The sequence below is a fragment of the Xenopus laevis genome, chromosome 9_10L (genome assembly GCF_017654675.1).
Source record: "Xenopus laevis strain J_2021 chromosome 9_10L, Xenopus_laevis_v10.1, whole genome shotgun sequence".
Classification (NCBI taxonomy): Eukaryota; Metazoa; Chordata; class Amphibia; order Anura; family Pipidae; genus Xenopus; species Xenopus laevis.
Genome location: NC_054387.1, coordinates 82,424,783 through 82,447,577, shown reverse-complemented (window position 1 = coordinate 82,447,577; position 22,795 = coordinate 82,424,783). Strand labels below are relative to the sequence as shown.

Genomic DNA, 22,795 nt, shown 5'->3' with positions numbered 1-22,795 from the left:
GTACTGTATACATCCTTCTTTACACCCAAGCTCCAGCTCTGTGGTGGAGTAACAATTATCAGAATGACAAGGTACTTATAGGTACTCCAACCACTTTTGCTTTTGGGTTACCTTGGGAACACTTAGGGTGCTCACACTACATTATACAGCTCAGTACAACTTGATCTGTTAGATCTAGATCTGCGGTTGGCAAGCTGGGGCCCTCAAGGTGCAACAACTTGAGAAAGTTGGGAGGCGTAGAACAACGTTCACTGGTCACTTTTATAAGGGTCATAAAATATGACATATTTTAGACTACAGCCAGTAACAGTACATTTGCAGGAGCAGACATGGAGTTTATGGATACTTAGTGGCTGATAGATGCATTGCCTCCTAGGAACTGTGCTACCACCAAATTCATTGTGAGTCAAGGCTACCATGAATCAGGTGATCTGCAATAACTGTTCACATTTTATTATTGCTGCTGTCAAATATTCATTTTGGCTGCGGATGTTTGGTCATAGCCACCACCTGTATCAATACAGAAAGCATAAGCACTTGCCTTTATAGAACTTTTGTAATGCCTGATTCTGGGTAGTTATCAAAGGTTCTCCATCAGGGATTTCACTTACAAATGTAGTAGTCTCATGTCTTTCAATCTGTGGGCAAGAAGAAGTCTGATTAACACTTTATTGTGTATGTATATGTGTGTATATATATTTATTATATAACAGGATTTTTTGATACTCACCGTTAAATCTGTTTCTCTGTGGTCGATAGTGGGGACACAGGGACTATGGGGTTATGCTCCACCCTCCAGGAGGCAGGACACTTATTCAAATTAAAAAGGGTGTGTGCCAAGTACTGTGGCTTAACCCCACACTAGAACCAATCCAATCAGATGGTACCAAAGGCACTGCTTATAAAACTATTAGTGCTTATAGAAAAAAATTAGTAACTGCAGAACTGGTAACTCAGGAAGACATTCCTTGTAGACCAACATGGTAAAACTCGCATAGGGCGGGAAGCCCTGTGTCCCCCCATCGACCACAGAGAAACAGATTTAACGGTGAATATCAAAATATCCTGTTTTCTCTGTTGTCTCAAGGGGGATACAGGGACTATGGGGACCAGAATGCAATGACATCCTCCGCTATTCCCTTTCGTTTCCAGATGTCAATAGCCATCCCGTCAAATCGAAGAGGCCCGGTTGAGGTGTGCTATGGGGCCCTGGCAAAGTAAGTCGTTCCTGAGAGCTAAGCAAATTGGCGTTGCTATGGACATTTCTTGAAGTTCCGAGAACCATGTTCTTCTGGGCCAAAAGGGAGCAATCACGATGACTGTGATGAGGGACTGCCTGATCTTCTTCAGAACCCGTGGTAACATGGGAAAAATGTAGGCCAGATCGAACTGCCAACATTGTGTCATGACATCCACTCCTGCTGCAAGAGGATCCCGCGGGCGAAGAAGGTGGTCACTTTGCAGTTGGTTCTGGAAGCCATCAGGTCGATTTGAGGAAGTCCCCAATGATTGACGAGCTCGGCAAAGGTTTCCAGGTGACGTTCCCATTCCCCTGGATTTAGTAAATTGCGGCTTAGGAAGTCCGCTCTGGTGTTGTTTACTCCTGGAATGTGAATGGCAGACAGTCTTTCTGATTTGGACTCCGCCCAATTCAAAATCTGTTGAACTTCCACTAGCACTCCTCTGCTGCGGGTTCCTCCTTGTCTGTTTATGTATGCGACTGTGGTGGAATTGTCGCTTTGGACTCATATTGCTCTTGCCTGAAGATGAGTGGACAAGTGGGAGAGTGCTAACTTTACTGGAATTTTTGAATGGCAATTCTTGCAGGCAAAATAGGTAATTTGGCCTGCTGTTGCTCTGCCCACCCCACCCTGCTGAATAGCCCCCCTGACCTACCTTCTGCCATGAGCAGTGTCTGTGGTACCTGCTGAATGTTAGGCTGTGAGTAGTGCGCAAAATTAGGCTATTATAGCTCTGCTGCTTGAGGGGGGGGTCGGCTCAAGAGAGCCTCTGGTAGTGTGTTGGGAGGAAGCAAAGCTAGCGGCAGGTTGTGAAGCTGAGGCGGTAAAAATGGCCGCCGCCTCTCAGCATGCGTTCCACAGTAAGCGCTCTGAAGAATGGCGCCGGAACGAATTTCAGAACCCATTATTCACTCCCGGAGGGTTTCGTTTTAGACTCGGAAGGTAAGGGGATTAAAAAGGGGAGACACGCACAGTGTACTAAACGCAAAGCAAAATCTATTCACATTCAGCTGCACTGTAAGGCCCTCTGCTCTCCCTCCTAGGATTGCTGTCATACCTATATGAGTCTGTTTAGCCTGATAGGCCAGGGAATGACTCCAGTGGGCATCCCTCGAAGGGGGTGTACTCAACATATACAGGTAGCCCTGATTGTGGTTCCCCCCCTGTCTACTTGAAGCTTGCATGGTTGTCCATCCTCCTAGGAAGCAGGACACTTAAAAACTGATTGGATTGGTTCTAGTGTGGGGTTAAAGGAGCAGTAACGTCAAAAAATAAGTGTTTTAAAGTAATGCAAATATAATGCAGTGTTGCCCTGCACTGGTAAAAATGCTGTGTTTGCTTAAGAAACACTACTATTGTTTATATAAATAAGCTGCTGTGTAGCAATGGGGGCAGCCATTCAAAGGAGAAAAGGCTCAGGTTACACAGCAGATAGCAGATATGCTCTGTCTGTATAATAGTGTTATCTATTAGTTATCCTGTGCCATATAGCCGTTTTTCAATTTCCGCCATTGCTCCACAGCAGCTTGTTTATATGAACTAAAATAGTGTTTCTGAAGCAAACATATCAGTTTTACCAGTGCAGGGCAACACTACATGATATTTTCATTACTTTAAAACACATTTTTTGATGTTACTGTTCCTTTAAGCCACAGTACTTGGCACACACCCTTTTTCATTTGAATAAGTGTCCTGCCTCCTTGAGGGTGGACTTTAACCCCATAGTCCCTGTGTCCACCTTGAGACAACAGAGAAATACTCCCTATTACACCTGTAGCCTAGTCTTTGGCACTAATAAAACAAAGAATTTCACCATTTGGGAGTGCTGCAGTGAGAATTTTTCTACCGTATTTGGTTCCCTTGGCAGTGGGAAAGCAGCTTGCATCTGGCACTACAAAAAGCGCAAAAAGTCCCCAGTGGTTACTTATCACCATGGAGGGTTAAGTTCTTTAAAGGGATATTCATTGCTACACAACATGTGTAGCATTCATACTGTAAGAATTTTAGGATTTGTACTGTAATAACATCTGGGGCATGAAGGCATCACGGAGTTGACACTTTTGTCCTGTGATTCTTATGGTTCTCAGTCAGTCTGTTCCAACTAAAAACCTTTTTTGAAATGGATGGCCAAGTAGTTGGATAAATGACAGGTCAACCCATGTATGATCTTTGTGCTGCCTTTTTTCTTGTCTACTCTGTATATATATATATATATATATATATATATATATATATATATATATATATATTTTTTTTTTTTTTACAGGTACTCTGAGATCTGTTTGTTAAAGATCATACAATGAAAGCAAAAGAGAAGCAGTGCCAGCTCTAGGAAGGAACTAAAAGCAAAGTTCAGCAATAAGTGCTACCAACTTGTGGCATTAAATTATGAGAAGAATGATTATGACCTATAATAATACTGAAGACATGAATAGAGAGTCTGCCTAGCTAAAGTGTCTCAGCTATTATCCCATCTGTACAGTCACTGAGCTACTTCATGTCCCAAACAGCTGCCAGGACTGGCTAAAGCAAAAGCAGGACAGCTGCAACTGACAGACGGCTGTTTGTGTGCATGCTGGAATCAGGCAGAATATCAGAAGAGCTCATTAGATTTATACCAGCATTTGGCAAATTGCAAAAATCTGCAAATTATTAAAGAAAACTATGAAATTGGACTGGATGGAATCTTTGCTAGTGTGAGATTTATATTAAACAGCTAGATCAGAACAATACAGGTATGAGACCGGTTATCCGGAATGTTTGGGTATTCTGGGTAATGGATTTTTCCGTCATTTGGATCTTTCTCAGAGAACCAAGCATTGTGTAGAGTTGGTGGCCCATTTCCCAATGCAGATAGTTACTCTCGTATAGGGTGCACTTCATCCCATTGATTACCAGTTGGCTGGGCTTTGGTGGGACAGAGCAGTATTCCCAAGACCAGTGCTGTTTTTAAAGCTATTGCTATGGACCCCACATGTCAGCAGTGTGATTGTGACACAGCACTTGGTTTGAGCTATGTACCAAATTTGCCTGGACCTGGGCTCCTGCTTAACTCTGCTCCCTTCTCATTTCCCTACTATTGGAAACAAGGGAATAGAAATGGGGGCTGGCCATGTGCATACACACATGCACTTCATCAAAGGGCACCCACAAGAGCAAATAACTTGATGCAGTAGGCCTGGTCCTACTCCTGGTGTGGCCCCAGTCCTGCAAGGAGCAGCTCAGTAGAAGGTGGTGCGAAGCCCTATAACAAGGACTGATAACAGCAATGCAGATCCTAGTGGATATATATATATATCTATCTAAATCTATCTCTAAATCTATCTATCTCTCTATCTATCTATCTATATCTCTATCTATCTCTATGTATCTATCTATATCTATCTATCTATGTATCTATCTATATCTCTCTATGTCACTCTCTCTCTCTATATGTTCCAGCTGTGGTGCACTCTAGTCAAGCGTTCTCTTCATGCCTGGGTGCTGTCAAAAAAAAGTATAGATAGTAGTTCCCCAAGATTGACACACTCCAGGACTTCATAATGCAGTTTAGAAAAGAAAATTTATTGTCAACGTTTCGGTCCCGTTCTGGGCCTTTCTCAAGACAGGAGAGAAAAGGCCCATAATGTTTAATAGTGTTCTACCTGCTACTCATTTTCTGGGCAAATGCTGCTGTGTTCATCAGCTCATCAGCCAGTTTTACTATTCTGCTGTGAAAGTAAAGCTGAGTGCCTTATTAAATTTAGGAGTGTTTCTGAAGCAAACATAAGTTTTTTTTCAGTGCATGGTACAGCATATTATATTTCAATTACTGTAAACACTTTCGTGTTTTTGGTGTTACTATTCCTTTAAGTCATAAACAGCACATTTTAACATCAAACACCATTGGGCATATTTATTAAGGTTCGAATTGTAAATTCAAATTTTAAATTTTTTTTTTTGTGTATCAAAGCTCACAAATTTGAATGTAAAGCACCAACTCTAATGTAAATTTGAATGTGAGATTAATCCCAGCTCGACCATGGAAACCGTTCTAATTCAAATATTCGCCACCTAAAACCTGCTGAATTCATTTACAAGTCAATGGCAGAGGTCCGTTGACCCATCTGAAAATGTAAATAGCCTTCCTGACATTCGAGTTTTATTCTGATATTTTTTTTTGAGTTTCATTCGAATTCGATTCAAGTTTTCGGGTCAGTAATATTCATTCAAATTTTAGACGTTCCAGTTTTTTCTAAAATAAGTTAACAGAGTTTTGAGTACTTTTGATAAATCTGCCCCATGTTCCCTTTTTTTGTTATGCTACACAAACACAGACATCCCATAGCTCAAACAAGCCAGCGACTAGTGATAAATCTGACCCATTTTGCTTCACTGAAAATTTGGGGGGAAAAAATCCACCAAATGCATTGAAGTCAAGGGGCGGTTTTTCATGTGACTTTTTCAAACCTTGCAATAATTTTTTTTACTATACATTAGACGCTATGGGCATTTTTTTTTTTGGCGAAATTTTCACTCACCCCTACCAGTGATGCTAATATCACAACTCAAGCATAGCACTGCACAGACAGACACATATGCACCTTTTTCCAAAAAGTACTAAGTTCCAATTTACATAAAAAAAAGCCACGGTGCAGAACACAATTTCACACAGTCCCCGGCTGCACAGAGGTTGTGATCCCAATTACTGTGAAACACACACAAGAGCATCATATGTTCTTGACAGACTTTTAATAGTATTTGGGGTATATAATTAGTACTACTCCCTCCTGCTGCCCAGAACACTTTAGCTTACCAACACTCCCTGCCTTCCCCTGTGCACCTTGATCATAATTTCAAAGCAAGAAGCAGCGAGTTCTCATTAAGTAACCTCTGAAAAGAAGTTTTCATCTTTTTAATTAGTTTAAAAAGAACAACAGAGAGACTAAGAGGATGGGGGGTATATAAAGCATAGAGCAAGAGCTTCTCCTGTATAACTTGAGTTCAGAATCCTTAGAGGGCAAGTTGCATCATAATGGAGGATATACTGTGGGATCCAGAACCTTTAGTTGACTATCAGCTATGGGATCAACTGGAAAGCACCTTTCAGCTTTATACCGAACCAGATAGCGGCACAATAGACTTTTTCCCCTCAGCAGAGCATGTACCCTCCTGGCCAGCTCTCTCTCAGGTGGTATCAGAGGTTCCCTTGGAGCTCACAGGCCTGGGTGCTGAAATGAACAGCTCCTTTCAGGAAGAGAGCCTTATGGAAGGCCAATGTAAAGTGCACCGGCAGGCAGCCAACGTAAGGGAGAGGAGGCGTATGCTGAGCATTAATTCTGCCTTTGAAGAGCTGAGGAGCAGAGTTCCAACTTTTCCCTATGAGAAGCGCCTTTCAAAGATTGACACGCTACGACTAGCTATTGCTTATATAGCATTGCTCAGTGATATCCTGTCTTCGGGAATGGACCCCAAGTCTTATGTGGATGAGTTTGTTAGGACAGGTTTGAAGAGCCCCCAGAGCAACATCTGGAACACAAGTGGTAAGTACCTAAATGACAACTCTAGAGCCAACCTTAATTCATTTTTATCTGGAAAAATGTATATTCCATATGCGTCTCCCTGTGTTATTATGTGTATTTGGCATAAAGCAAATTTAATCCTTAACAAGTTTATCATATAAATATAAACTGTAGTTGCTACCAAAAGCCATTATCTGTCCTCTTCTATTTCCTGCACTGCTGGTTCTGCCTACTTTTATCAATGAAACAATGTAGCAGTAGTCAGCTCCCCTCTAGCCAAGACTCTGTTTCCTACTTGGGACATGAATCCAATATTAATGCAATTGCCATGTGTACGATTATTGGCGACCATTGTTTTGGTACATATACTGCTTTTTTTCCTGCCAAGTCAGAGTTTCTCATTGAGAGCATGTACTAAACACAAATCAGGATTTTCTCATCATCAAATAATAGTCTTGTAGTTTGACCCATGGTTCTCATGCCATTTCTAACAATGGTGAAATCCAGGAAATGCTTTGATGAATATTGCAAGGAACTCAGCCTGAAACCACTGTTTCTGTAGTGAATTCTAGAACACAACATTTTGTACATTTGCTCTAGGAATTGTAGGAGTTAAGTGATGCTAGCATGCAGAATAGGTATTTTATAAGCAGGGGCACCGATTTACAGAAACCATTATATCTGTGTCCGTATTGAAGAAAAAAAGTGTTCATGTAAATTCTAAAATTTGAAAAAGATTTGTGGATTTCAAAATATTTAATATCCCCACATATTCCTCAGCACAATTAAAAAAAACAACTAATTTTAACACAAAAGTAATTTTCCAGCACTATCTCCCACATGACAGGTAGCTAACTTCAGAGTAAATTGTGCCCTCTTGAAAACTAAAGCTTAACTAAAGTAGCTAGAAATGTTGTACATTATGATTTGTGCTTCTGTACCAGCCCAAGGCAACCACAGCCCTTTAGCAGTAAAGATCTGTGTCTCCAAAGATGCCCCAGTAGCTCCCCATTTTCTGCAATAACATGTGTGGCATGTTATTGGCTACATGTGGGCATGTTGTTTGTGCATGTGTTTGTTTGCACAACACGGCATTTTACTGAATGTCTGATTGTAATTGCAGTACACCTTATGATTTATCTAATGAACGAACCCAAGAGAAAACAGATACCTCCAGTTGTGCAACAGTGTTGCTAGCAGACCATTTGTGTACATGTTTGGGAAAGCATATGGGTACTTTCTTCATATCAAGCAGTGGTGGAAAAGAGCTGAAGGGTGTCTTTGGATGAGATTCACAGTTGCTTGAAGAGCTCTTTAAATAGGAACACAAGAGCTTTTCCTGTCATTGTGTTAAAGGAAGATTATACTTGGAAGCGTTTAATGCTTGAATGTTTTGCTAACTTGATTTGAACCCTTTGTGTCTCACTGGATGGACGATAATGTCCTATTCTGTTCCTCTCAGATCTTACCGCCCGCCTCTCTTGGATTAAGTGGGACTGAAGCAGCAGCCAGGGAATGAAGAGCCGGTCTGAGCCAGGTGCCAGATTCTCACCAACATTAGGCCTGGGAGTCCCTTTACATGCCATTCCCAGGCACTGGATCACTAGCTCAAAGGGAACATACTGAAGGACTGTTTTCACCTGTTAATTGATTCCAGGTTATGTCTCTGTTAAACATGGCAAGCAACATGTTTATTTAAAGGGTATTAAAATCAACATGAATGAGGAAGCACTTTTATCTTTATATATGGTATTAGTGGATTTGTTTGTGTCAAGAAAAGGGTTTAAATGCCGCCGCCTTAATATGGTAGAACAATTGTCTGAAGATGAGCACCCAGATCCTTTGGAGGCAAGTCTGAAGCACAATTCAGCAGAAAGCCAGTTGGAAATCAGGAATAAAGGACTTTCTATAATAATTTTATTTTTCTTTGTATAAAAGTGTAAATCACCATGGTTAATTATATAATGGTTTAAAGTTACTTGTAAATATAATTACTATTGAAAACAGTATCTCGGTCTCCATTGTTTTTATATAAAGTAAGAGAATTGTATATTTTGTGCCTTTTTTCGCAGTTACCCCAACAACCAATTGCACATTTGAACTGTGCATTTTAGAACAAGCTAAACTGGTGCATTTAAATATGTTGCAAAATGTCCTCCATGACAGAGAAAAAAAAACAATAAGCAGAAGCCAATAAATCCAGTAGGCAGCTGTGTGGGCAGATTTTAGAAACTGTTTGAGCCGGCTGATACTGACAGATCCCAGAGACCACAGTCAAGCAGCAGTGGGAAGAGCTCATGATCTTCTGTATAACTGGAAGAGGGGGCTTTAATGACCCTCTCTCATTCTCTTCTATTAGCTTCTCTACAAGAATGTTCCAATTTAAGAAGTAGTGCAAAACAGCACAACAAAGCTGTGATACCAATTGCCATTTTCCCATATCATTTTCAATTTACTGCTTCCTTTTACACTGGGCTTTGTACTAGCCTAAAATCAATACAGTGCTTTATAAAATAACTTGATTTGACATGGCAATGCCTGCCATTTACTTGATAAATTTGATGCATTTTATGATTATGTATTTGTACATAAATAGGACACTACAGGCAACAACATGGGGTGATTCAGGGCATTTTGTTTGACAGAGTAATTTCTAGCTCAGCAATTTCATTTCCTACCTCCATGTTCCTCTGAGCGGGCTTCCATATTTGTGCAGCAGTAGTCCTTTAGCATTAGAAACTCTAACTGACAGGTTAAGATGACAAGTCAGGTTGACAAAACAGTCAAGTTTAGGAACTTCAAGTGACAATTACTTACAAAAGCAGAACTATCAGCCAAAAACGGTCAACATGACCTATAGGTAACTTTCATATTTTGAGAAATTTGTTTTTAGTGTCAATATCACTTTAAGGTAGCCATATATGTGCAGATCTGCTTTCTTAAAGAGGTCGCCAAATGAGCAGATTTTACCCCAATATGCCCACCTTGAGTGGGCAATATCAAGCTTATCTAATGGTGGGCTCTAGGTTTAACAATCGTATCACAACAAGGGGAATGCAGGCAGTCGGTGTGACAAATGCATTAGCAAATCCTCAACCTGATGGGATTTTTTAACCTGCCTGATCACCATCTGGCCAGAGATCGGTTGCGGAAGCCCATCGGATCCCCATACACTGGCCAATAAGCTACCGACTTGATCTGTTAGCAGCTGTATGGCCACCTTTAGTGGACTGAAGAGAATTGGGAGATCCAGGGAATTTTATCACCTTCCCACTAAGCAGATAATTATGTTGGTGGCGAAGCACTGTATTCATTGTATTTAAATGTATAGGATTTATTTATTATTATTATTTATTATTAGGATTTATTTATTATTTTTAACTTCATAGGTATTATTTTACTTACCTTTCCCCAGGTGTCCATAGCTCTCGTACATGTGCAGCTGAGTCAATTCAGAACATTTTACTGTGGATACATGGATGCTAAGTGAAATGGCAGTGTGGCTTTCTGTTTTGTTTTCCAGCCTTATGTAAGGTTGTTGTGCTGATTACAAAGATAGTAGCCCTAAGCAGATTTAGGCCCTTACCATGCTAGCCATTTGGTACATTGAAGTGAATGCAGTTAAGAGTTTACAGGCCAAAATCCATAATTCCATATATGTGCTTACAGGCTTTGCAGGCAGCTCCCCATGTCTTCTACAGTCTTTTCTGTGTCCTAATTTTATGTCATGGCACCAAAGAAGTTTGTCCAACCAGGTGCTTTTGCATTTTTGTTCCAAGGGGGCACCATCTACTAAAAACAGACACAGAATAATTAACATTTCAGTTTATTTACACCACGAGAGTAACACACCGCCATCATGTGGTACAAAATACTGCACTGTTAAAGTTCAAATCAGTCGCTCTTGCCACAAAGACGAAATATGCAAAGATAATGGAAAATGTTGGTGAAAAAAAATGGCAAACAATATAAAATTTCTAACTAAAAGTCAAAAATAGTAAAAAAAAAAAAAAAAAAAAAAAGTAAAAAAAAAATAAACCAGCCTCCAGTTCCCTCAGAGGAACATAGAAAGTGCTGGGAACAAGATGACCCACGTTTCTGTAATATCAGGCTCCAAAAAAATAAAAAAAAAAGGTCAATGGAAAAAAAATATTCACAGATAAAATCATTATGACAAATCTGATGTAAGATCAGGTGATGTTGCATCAAACTCTCTAAGTATATACTCTTTAATTATATATATCTTATGTATATATATATATTTATATACACACACACAACTTTCAGTCTTGAAAAATTAAAGTGTCGCCTCCAGTCAAAGGATATTTCTGCTACCCCTTCTGCCGATATGTAGAACAAGTTCAGGGGCTCAGCATAGGATATGGTTTTCACTACGGTCGTAAAATTTTGTACACTAAAATGTCAGATTTATAGCTGTATATATTTCTTTAAACACGGTGTGTTTTCAGAATGGGGGATCTTTCCTACCTCAGTACCTGTAAAAAGGCATTCTACTGCCATATTTCTGCTAGCATACTTTCTTAGTTCTATGCAGACCAGACTCAGAATATATATATATATATATATATATATATATATATATATATATATATATATATATATATATATAAAAACAAGTGTTGGTTTATTCACACATCTCATCCGATATTTCGGCCCACATGGGGACCTTTCTCAAGGAATATATATATATATATATATATATATATATATATATATATATATATATATATATATATATATATATGTATGTATATATATATATATATATATATATATATATATATATATGTATATATGTATAGAGAAGAATGGTAGCGCATTCCTGGGACTTGAATAAAAATTTACTTTATTTCGACATGGTAAAAAAAATCGACGATTTTTTACCATGTCGAAATAAAGTAAATTTTTATCCAAGTCCCAGGAGTGCGCTACCGTTCTTCTCTATACATATCTAGATCCCAGGAGCGGCACCTGGGCGGACCTCGTAAGGGTTAACTAAGAGAGTGCGGATCTGCTTGGCTGATATATATATGTATATGCTAGGGCATCAGGGTACAGAAATGTGACTTTGATTACAAGTGCTAAGGGATTTTGATATAAAGAGCCTGGGAATGATACATTTTTAAAAAGAAAACTTTCTTGTACCACTAAAGCCCTTTGACCTACCTGATGACAGTTGCTTGTAGGAGCAAGAATTGGCAGTCTCCCTACTTTAGTTATGGCTAGCAGCATTAGCAGCCAGGTCACATTCCAGAGTTTAGTCCTAGAGCGACACAATTGTATCGTAATGGATATTAGATCTCAATGCACTTATTAATAAAACATGTTGAATGTGTTACAATCATTTCTGGAATAAAAATCACTTGTCTGCAACACTGTTATTGAAAGAAAGTGCGGCTATGCAGCATCGGGCAAGCTACTGCTGTTGCCACAATAAAAAGGAAAAGTTGAGGAGATAGTGTATTGTGGGCACAGGGATTTTAACATGTGATATGCTCCCTGATATACAGATACTGATAGCACGTATTTTGTACACAGTGTTTGAACAGGGCTGCAAAGTGTAGCATGCAAGCCCTTCAATAGTGTTCTACAAAGATTAAAACAAAAAACCCCAATATATGTACATTAAAGACAATGAGAGATGTGGCAGTCTGACACAGCAACTCCCTCCCTGGCACAGTGAAACAAACCAGTTTTCTAGCAGAGGGATGCACCAGACGTCCGTCTCCCTGGCAGGCACAGGCATTTCAGCAAAATCAGCTTTCCCGTCAAATGACAATATTTACCGTATGTACTTTTTGTTACAGATTTAACTGCACTTCTAGTCTAGTCCTACTAAAGGACTAAAACAAGTGCGTTTGTTTTTCTTTGCAAGTGTCAGATCATAGACGGTACATGTGCTCTGCCCTCTCAAAGCCTGGCGCTGCAGCTTGACCAGGCACACAGAATAGGACCGAGCTGTGCTTGAATCATGCAACCTCAAAATACATAATAAAATCTAGAAAAATAGATTTATATATATAGATCTATATATAACTATCTTTTATATATATATATTTATTTATATTTATAGGGAGGTCAATGCCCAGAAATAGGAGTGTGGCTCCTCCCTTGCACACACAAAATTATATCATTTGCAACCTCATGGAATGAGTGGAAATGTCAGAGACAGGAAATAAAAAGAAAGTTAACAAGGAATTCAAATCAGCAACAAGAAGATAGTGTCTGGGCATATACTTCCAGTTGCAGGTCCATAACCTTCAAAAATTTGGCAGCTGGTACATTTCCAGGAAAAATGAAGCCAGCCCCAAAACTCGGATAGCTAACAATAGGAAAGCCTGTCACTAATGAGGGTCGTCAGTAACTTCAACAATTTTGTTTACAAGATATCATGCTTTGAAAGCTGCATTCAAACCATGTCCTCTGTAAAAGTGATCATTTATTGCATTTAACTGTAAAATATGCAAACGCTTGATATCCACACTACGGACTTAAGACCAGAGTGTAACCATGACCAAAATACTACTGGATGCTGCCATCATGTGATATAAAACACTTTCATATTTGTGGCCTCTAAATAATCACATGCAGTAAACTCCAAAAAAGAATTATGAAAAACTAACAATCCAGAAATGTTTCAGAACTGTAGTGTGTGTTCAGGTGAATGCCCTGAACTAGACCTGGCTGAATCAAGCATGTAAGAATACTTGCTGCACCTCAGAAAAATTACAAATCATGCATTTTCTGGATGGTTCTCAAAAACCTGACCATAGACCCAAAAATGAGAATGGCAACCATAAAAGAAACAATGTAAAAAGAACACAACATAAATGCTTCAATGTAAAAAGATCCTGCAGGAACAAATTGTGAGAAACTAGATAAAAATATATGAAATGAGGAGAACTGTACCACTTAGTGTATGAGCAAGGAACTGAGCAGCCAGCATGGTGCAGTCATACGCTGTAGTGTTGTTACGCAATGGCCATAAAATGTAATAATACACACAGTTAAGGGCACATTGCTGGGGTTCAAACCCGTAGATGAGCTGTTAAGTATATCCCAGGTCTTCTACATACGAAATTTGCTGCCAGGACAAGGAACAATATCAAGGTGCAGGCTGCAATGTAACCCCTACTGAACCATGTAACGCAGCCAAGTTCAAGGGGAGCTGATAGGGAACACAAACTGCTTGAAAGCAGCAACATGCTGTTCCCTTTAAACAGTAATAAGCTGAACCGCAGAAGTCGATCTGTCAGGCAGTTGGTATGATTCAGTTGGTATGATTCACATGCTGCTGTTATTCAGCTAGAAAACAGACCTCAGCATGGATAATAAGTGCTATATATTGAGTTTCTATCCAAGACTGAGCGTGCCCTGCTCCATTCATGCAATTTCAGGAGCAAGGCTCACATACAGTACATTGTTGGTCTCGTTTAAAGAAAAAAACCAAAAGTTTTCAATGCCTTTTTATGACCTATTAAAACTTGAATGAATGGGTCCTGCTTCACTTTCACAAGAATACTTACAAACTTCTGCTGTGACCCTTCCTACTTCTCTAACTGAAAACCTCCACTGCTATCGTTCCCTATAGATCATATACATGTTGTATGTAATGTATGTAACAAGATCTAAGGAAAAAAAAGCTTTAAAAAAAATCTCAAGGGGGAAAACAATTCAGTATAAAAACAGGAAATCTTAGTTATCACAAGAAAAACAAGTTCCTTTAAAAAAAAAAAATACATATATAAACCTTTGAGTGAAAAATTAAAAAATGAAATGGGAACTGGAAATGATCTGTTTGCCTGTTAATGATCTTGCTCAAAAAAATGTTATACAAAATGTAGTTAAAAAAACCTAAAACAAAAACAAATTGAGCCCCTTAAAAAGGTTGCACAGGCCAGTACATGCTTCCCGCGCAGTAAGAGGCCAGAGATCCGAGCTCCACAATGTAGAAATGCACCTACAAAAGAACTTGTAGGTTAAGTTTTTGTTTTGTGAGCACAAACTTGAGTGGAGCAGACAGTCTGGTTATCGTACAGATACAACATGCAGAACTCAGAAATTAAAAACAAAACAAGGGTGATGACTGCCGTATGATACCATCACTCCACCTTACAGCACTGTGTCAATGGCAGGAGACACCGGTTGTGTGAAATGCCCCACACAATTCTGTGGGTGTGCAGGTGTTTAGGTTTAAGGCAAGTCCTTCAACTTATCAGAACTTAATAAAAGGGAACCATTTAAATGGAAACAAAAACGTGTCCCATCCATGAACAAGGCACAATCCTTCCTTCTTTCAGATTAAGTCAGTCATACGTTCCTGACACTAATAACATTCCAGAATATCTCTTCATCCCATCCTTACTCCTTCCCTTAGGAGAAATGTTCAAGAATGATAAACCAAGTGGTTTGAACAACTGTCCAGAGAGCACGGCCATCCAGTGCACCATTCCAGCGCTCACAGAATTCATGTGAAGAATGCAGAATTTTAAAGCACCAAACAGTATGTAGGACCCCAAAGGAGGTCTTTTTCCTTGTGTTTCTTTGAATTAGTAATTGTTAAAAAAACCAAGTAAAGTAACAAAATATTTTTGGCAAGAGCTGCCAGAGGCTCCTAAGGGAGGCATGCCCCCTCAGAAAGTGGTGGCACAGCATGGCTGTGCATGCCGCTGCGCCACAATTTGTGGTTCTGTGGATGTGATGTACACAAGGTTCTTTACATCCAGATCACTGCTCGTCTTTCTGCGGACCGAGTGCAAGCAGAGAAAGCGGAGAATACACCCCCCATCAAAGACGTGGAATTACACAACTGACAGTTGCCAGATGCTGCTACAGAGGAGGTTCTTCATCCATTGGCTCATCCTCAGTCCTAGGAGTGAAGACAGATCAATTCTGTATTACTGTGTTTGGAACTTATACAGATGAACACAGATGACCTATATCCACTAAGATCAGACTCAAAAAATCCCAGTGGGTCCTGGTTCTGATGGGCCCTGCCATCCAGGCTTTGTCAGTTTACATTGGAAACATTGGTATATGGGGGAACTAGGGAAGAAGGAGCACATAGCACATGAGGAGGAAAGAATGGCAGATATGGAGAAGAGTATAAGAAAAGAGACAGGAAAAGAGCAGAGACTGAGAAGAAAAAAAATCTGAAGTAAAAAAAGAAAAATAAAATGTTAAAGGTGAGACATAAGAGGTAGAAAGGTAGGCTTCATCATGTTGAGAGAAAGCACCTAGTCCCAGTACTTGCAGTGGTTGCTAATTCACCTTGGGCAGGTGTGGAAGTGGGTTGGGTGCACCTATGTATTTGGTGGATCCGTAAGACCTGGGCCCCCAGGTATCCCAGTCTGACACTGATACTCACGAATATATTAAGGCCATAGCCTAATGAAGTTTGTGGTACAAATGTGTCCCAGTGCACTATTGCACGACAACAGTGAATAAATGCTGAATGAACTAAATCAAATTTAAGCCAGGACAATTTAGTACATAATTATCAATGTATACCATACACTTAGATTTTGTACTCGCTAAAAGGCAGGAGAGGCCAAGATCTGATGCAGCCTTAGGTCCCATGTGGTCTACGGTCCACTTCTCTCCAGTGTGTTTAGTAGGCAAGCAAAAGGAAGGGGATCAGGGATGTAACTACAGAGGAGGCAGACCCTACAACTACTTGGGGTCATAGGTGCAAAGATGTAAAGGGGGACAAAAAAAGACACTTAAGCAGAGTCAATGTAAGAAAAATGTCTTATTCCCAACTTGTATTGAGCCCTAAAATGATTTTGCGGTGGAGCCCATTAAAGGAATTGTTCAGTATAAAAATACAAACTGGGTAAATAGAAAGTCAGGGCCTGTACAAAATAAAAAATGTTTATAGTTACTTAGGCAAAAATGTAATCTATAAAGGCTGGAGTGATTGGATGTCTAACATAACATAACAGAACACTACTTTCTGCTTTTCAGCTCTTTTGGTTTTCACTGACTGCTTACCCTGGTGACCAAGCAGTAACCAATCAGTGACTTGAGGGGGGGCACAAAGAACATAACTGTTTGCTTTTGAATCTGAGCTGAATACGGAAGATCAATTGCAAACTCACTGAATATGTTATTGTTATGTCCCATGTGGTCCCCCTACAAGTCACTGACTAACTCAGAGTTAGAGAGCTTATCTATTTATCCAGTTTTTATTTTTACACTGAACTGTTCCTTTAACTTCTAGTTATGCCACCGTTTACTGTTATCTGTGCTTACCTTTGTTCCTGACGAACATCTACAGACAGGGATGCCATTGCTGTCACAGTCTCTGCCTCCTCATTCTCACACTTTTGAGCTTCAATAAGTGAGTAGGACACAGTTGAGGAACTTATATGCAAACAAGGCCAGTATTCACCTGGAAAACATGTTGGAATTTATAAATATGTGCACTGCTCTTTGAAGGAAAGGTTTTTATCATTGATGAGTGCCAAATGTCAGGCATCCCCAGTGACTATAATCACTTGTCTGATGCCCTGGGCAGGTGCCAATGTTAGCATAAAATGACAATGGCCCAAGTTTCTTGTCAGCATTTACCACAGAGTGACTCTCTTCTTTTGAGAACCATTGTTAATAAAACTCAAGTGATAAAGTACAAAAGTAATAAAACATTAAAACAATGACCTTGCATTTATGTTCCCAAATGAATTACAACATTTTTTTTAGCAGAAAGCAAAAGGTGGGTCTGGCCAACTGCAGCACGCAAATGTAAATGTGAATGCTAATTTTATAGCAGCTTCATTAGTATACTGTTCAATTTACAAAAGAAATAGTTATGTTCTCTTATGAGCTCTTGTGTTCAGGGCTGCTATAATTCTGATATGGGCACAGACAGGTGCTAAACAGGACTGCACAAGGATACTAATTTGAAAGTAGACAATTTTTATGCTGCATGTGAGCCCACACTTACTTTGGATCTGAATAACTTTTTCCATTGACCTGACTGCATTGATGTTTGGTCTCTGCTGCAATACAGATTCAGGAAGTGGTTCCAGCTAATGAAAAAAAAGGAGAGATTAGGACAAAAAAATACCAACATTTCTTATGTATAGCTTATACACAGTGAAGGTGATGTCACTATGTGACTTTTCCATTAGCCTACCTTATTTCCCAGCAGGGCGGACACACAGGCTTCCGAGGCATCACAAATAGCTGTTAAATCATGGCCTCCTTCAAGAGCTAGTACAATACGCCCTCCAGCTATTTCCATAAGTTGCTTTGTCAGGTACCCAAAACCTGCAAGGAAATTCAGAATGGAAAATATGACCAGAAGGGATTGCGTTATCATACTAATGAAGGTAATAACTAACTTTCTCTACCTCTTCATTTCCCTATGACTTAACTTATAATTCTCTACCTGAAAGAGAAAAAGCAATGATATTGTTTTGCCCTTTTTAACAGACAGCTATTTGATACCTTCTTGTAAAATGAAATATAAAAGAAACAGAATGTATTGATGCATCTGATGCACCTGGCCCACAGTTTATTCCAATGTTTAAAATGATCAACAAACAGTTTTTGTGAGTAACTGAAAGAAAAATGATTAAAAGTATGGCAAAATAAGAAACTTCAGTTATAGGAGGATGGCAAAGTATATGAAGGTAACAGGTGCTGCGTGCCAATGCAGCGGTGTGTAGAACAAGCAGGCCATGAGTTATAAACATAGAAAACTAGTGTGTGAAATACTGTACACAGTACATTATGTACATGGTGAAGTATATGATATTAAGAATAAGTAGAGTTGGTTAAACTTATATTTAAGTGAGAATAAATATATTAGGCATATTTATCCACCACAATCTCCCTACAAATGGCAACATCTTGTAAACTAACACCATTTTGCAAAACATCATCATGGGCATAGCAGAATATTGATACCTAGTTCATTTTTGACTATGGGTTTCATAACTTTTGTTAAATGAATAAAGAAATAAAAAGCTAAAAATTCCAAACAAGCTTCCAAAGGGAGGAATGCAGAACAACATTACTTACATTTAGCTGAGACTCTGTAACCACCAAGCGGAGATGGGTGTCCTTCTCCTGCATCAAACCCAGCAGACACCAAAACCACATCTGGAGAAAACTTAGCAGCTATTGGCATCACAACTGTCCTGTACAGTACAGAATATAGCAATGGTGAACATCAGCTGCCTGTACAAGGTACTAATTTTGATACTTTAAGAAAGGAGGCAGTACACCCCTTGTTCAACATGAGTACAATGCATAGGGCTTGTACCAAACATATTATTTGCTTATTGTTTTACTCAAGATACATCTATAGTTTTTGCTTTTTCTTTCATGCTAAAGGGCAGACAGGGAAATTTAATCTACCCTATGGTGGACATTGCAAGGTAGATAATAACATTGTCAGTGCACAGAAAAAACCCTACATAATGGACTCTGACAAATAAATAGGTCAAAATGATACACACAACAATGCTTTTTGGGTGATTAAAACAACAGGCAAAAAAGTATATTCATCACAAGTCCTCAAGTCCTGTTCATTAAATTCATGTTGAACATAGGCTATATTGCCCTTTTAAAGAAATAGAAGGCTACACAAAATGCATTAGATAGACAGACAGATAGGAAGGCAGAGAGACAAAAATGTAACACAATGCAAGGTTTTGAATATTTTACCTGAAAGCTGCCAGATATTCTGCATCACCCATGGGAGGGTCCAGACCACCAGTAAAAGCCATGTTCACATTGAAACCCACACCAGCACCTGTTCCAACCTACAAAACACAAAAGTGTGTTAGATATAATACACAGCAATTATAAAAACCATACAAGCAAGCACAAATAGTTACATTTAGATAAGCAATCTGTGTGTGTAACATCAGATTAAATGCAGACTATATTAAGTCCCCCTGCCTTCCCCTCCACAGATTGTCACCTCTCCAGTCCATAATGAATACTGCCCCTGGGCTCATACATTCTCCTCCTCTGCCATGCCATTCTGCCAAACCCTGCACTGGCTTCTACCTTTCCTAATAAATTCAAACTAATAACCCTGACATTCAAAGCACTTCATAACTCTGCCCCATCCTACAACTCTGAACTCCTCTCTAGTGATGCACCAAACCACTTGTTATGCCTTCTCAACCTCTCTCATTAAATACACACATACTTGCATTCAAGACTTTGCAAGGGCTGAACCCCTTCTCTGGAATTTGCTCCCATGGTCTGACGGACATTCTCCCAATCTTTCTGCCTTCAAAATATCTTTTAAAACACATTTCTTTAGAGAAGCTTACCCTCAATTAGTTTAGCATAACTTCAGTTTGCTACTAAATGCAGTATACATTGCTACATCTCCTTGCCAACTTATGATCTTGCCCAGCCTTGGTAAATTACAGAACAATAACATCATAAGCTAAACAGATATTGCCGTCTGTCACCAGTATGCTGTACCTCAATTTACATATGACAAAATTAAATTAGCTGCATCACTTCATTTTTCTATTCCTAACTAAAAAGAGTCACAGTTTCTCTCTTCAGGAATATCAGCTAAAGCACCATTGGGTGTGAGTATTCAGATAAAAACAGATCCTGCTAATAAACATTAAACACACAAACAGCTTAAAAGGGTGGTTCACTTTTAAGTTAAATTTTAGTATGTTATAGAATTGCGAATTCTAAGCCGTATTTCAATTGGCCTTTTTTTTTTTAATGATTTGCCTTCTTCTGACTCTTTCCAGCTTTCAAATGGGGATCACTGACTCTAAATTAACTAAATACTTTTAAGCTACAAATGTATTGTTATTGCTACTTTTTAATACTAATCTTTCTATACAGGCTGTTTCCTATTCATATTCCAGTCTCTCATTCAAACCAATGCATTGTTTCTAGGGTAATTTGGACCCTAGCAACCAGATTTCAAAACTGCAAGCTGGAGAGCTGTTGAAAAAAAAGCTAAATAACTCAAAAACCACATATAATAAAAAATGTAAATCAATTGCAAATTGTCTCAGAATATCGCATACTACATCATACGAAAAGATAATTAAAAGGTGAACAACTCCTTTGACTTATGGCACTTCAAAAGCAAACGTTTTATGAGTTTCTCACCTCATCTGGGGCTCCGCTCCCTGGAAAAAAGTTACCATCATCATAGCGATGAAGTGATATATAAAGGACGTTTGGATCACTGTAAAATGCCTGTTGGGTACCATTCCCATGGTGAACATCCTGAAAGAGGTATACATGTATTAAAATGTACAGCACATTCTGACTAAGTGCAGCTGAGGTTTTTTTTTTGAAAATCAGATAAGTCTTTAGTAACTATGATTACATACTAACTGCTTAAAACCTTAGGGCTATGTCACATGTGGTATTTTTAAGCTGCGTTATAACAAAGTTCTAACTTGGCATAAAAACGCCAAGTAAGCATTACCAAAGAAAACACTGCAATAATGCTTGTAAAACAAACACATATTTTACATACTGATATAACCAAGAAATACCAAAATCGGTGTTTTCACTGATACACCTTGACAAATCAAATCTATTAAAACAAATGAAAACTCCTGGATTGCCAAACTAAGTATAAATAAAGCATATTAGAGGATGGTTCCTGAAATAATGGGAGAATTTAATTCCACGTCCAAGTGGCATCATTACACAACATTATTACAGAATTCCTGCAATACCATTATTTAACATACTTTAAATTCCCTTAATCCTTTAATGCCCTAATTGTCTGTAGTGCATATCATGTTATTAGTTGTGGCACTGCACATGATGAAGATCAGAATGATGTAGTGCTTGCGGGAAACATTAATTAGTACAGAGGTTTATAAGAGAATAGACTGAATCATGGGTAATTTAGAACATGTGTGGCTGATCAACACACTTTTGCAGATCTTGAAAATGTTTGTATTTTTTCATACATGCTTTTACATTTTTCCCATAGGATTTACTCAATTAGAATTTTAATAACATGCCCCTAATTCATCCTTAAAGGGGACCTGTCACTGTTTTTTGTTTATCATGTTAGTTTAACAAAATAAAACTTACTTACACTATATTTATTATTTAAATTTTGTTTCTATCAGTCTTGGAATTATTACACAATCACACAGACAGGAGCCATTTCACAATTATAGAGTGTGAGGAGGGAGGGGGAATGTGGGTAAGTAATATTTGAGCTCAGATATTTAAACGCCTTTATAACAGGTATGGATGCTTTAATGAAAAAAAAAAAACAAAACAATTTGGGTTCCATGTTTAATTTGCTAACAACTTTTGTTCTTTCATCCTTGAAAAAGGTCCCAAAAGGGACCGAAACGTTGGATAAAGATGCAATAAAAGATTGTTTGTCTTACATCAAAGGGAGTGCTGGTCTGTGAAATATTGGTGTATACAAGATTTACCGTGCACCCCTGCCCCTATCAAGATTGATCTTGGAGTGCGGATACTCATCTGGAAGATATATATATAGATGTTATGTGTAGGTGACAGGTCCACTTTAAGAAGAAAACGACCACTGTGCGGCTGCTGACACTACCTATGCATTCTTATAGAGAAATGTTTGACATTTTTTTATTGTTCTTATTATTGCCCTCTAAAATTATACAAATTGAAAATATGGCAACATAGTAAATGCACGAAATGCAACCAAGAGGGCGCAGATATGTTCCAAGCCCACTGGAACTGCCCATTTATCAAGAAATTCTGGAGGGAGGCAAGAGATTTTTCGAATGCAAACTTCCTAAACTATACTCTAATAACTCCAGAATGGGCCACTCTAGGTCTTATAGCACGCCTCCCATCCACATTAACTAAAGGTTAAAACCCACAACCTCCATCCATTGCTCTCTTTCGGTCAAAATTATCCCACTTGTTTAATATGGACTGGATTGAAGCCTCAATGCAGAAAGAATCAAGGGTTAAACATCCTTTGACACATGGGAGAGCTAGATTACTATGCTACATGCATTGGTGCAGTGCTTCCAAGGAACTTCGTGGTATACGAATAAGAGAATAATTCTT

The 22,795-nt window shown here is 38.9% G+C and overlaps 2 protein-coding genes across 7 annotated transcripts in view; one reads left to right on the top strand and one right to left on the bottom strand.

Annotated features, from left to right (window-relative positions):
- Window positions 1-6,415: 6,415 nt before the first annotated feature.
- On the top strand, window positions 6,416-8,751 carry LOC121398170 (helix-loop-helix protein 13-like). The gene is made up of 2 exons (XM_041576954.1): window positions 6,416-6,763; window positions 8,205-8,751. Exons 1-2 carry the CDS (start codon window positions 6,457-6,459, stop codon window positions 8,240-8,242), a joined length of 345 nt encoding a protein of 114 aa, XP_041432888.1. The 5' UTR covers window positions 6,416-6,456; the 3' UTR covers window positions 8,243-8,751.
- A 5,415-nt stretch (window positions 8,752-14,166) lies between these two features.
- Window positions 14,167-22,795, bottom strand: part of hdac4.L (histone deacetylase 4 L homeolog) — a 100,031-nt gene continuing 91,402 nt past the window's right edge. For all 6 annotated transcript variants that reach the window (XM_018236038.2, XM_018236039.2, XM_018236040.2 and 3 more), the window contains 7 exons: window positions 20,873-20,992; window positions 19,439-19,536; window positions 18,791-18,909; window positions 17,901-18,034; window positions 17,709-17,793; window positions 17,018-17,156; window positions 14,167-15,632 (listed from right to left, as the gene is read on the bottom strand). In XM_018236038.2, the coding sequence (XP_018091527.1) occupies window positions 15,593-15,632; window positions 17,018-17,156; window positions 17,709-17,793; window positions 17,901-18,034; window positions 18,791-18,909; window positions 19,439-19,536; window positions 20,873-20,992 (735 nt within the window). In that variant the 3' untranslated portion in view covers window positions 14,167-15,592. The remainder of the gene's footprint in view (window positions 15,633-17,017; window positions 17,157-17,708; window positions 17,794-17,900; window positions 18,035-18,790; window positions 18,910-19,438; window positions 19,537-20,872; window positions 20,993-22,795) is intronic.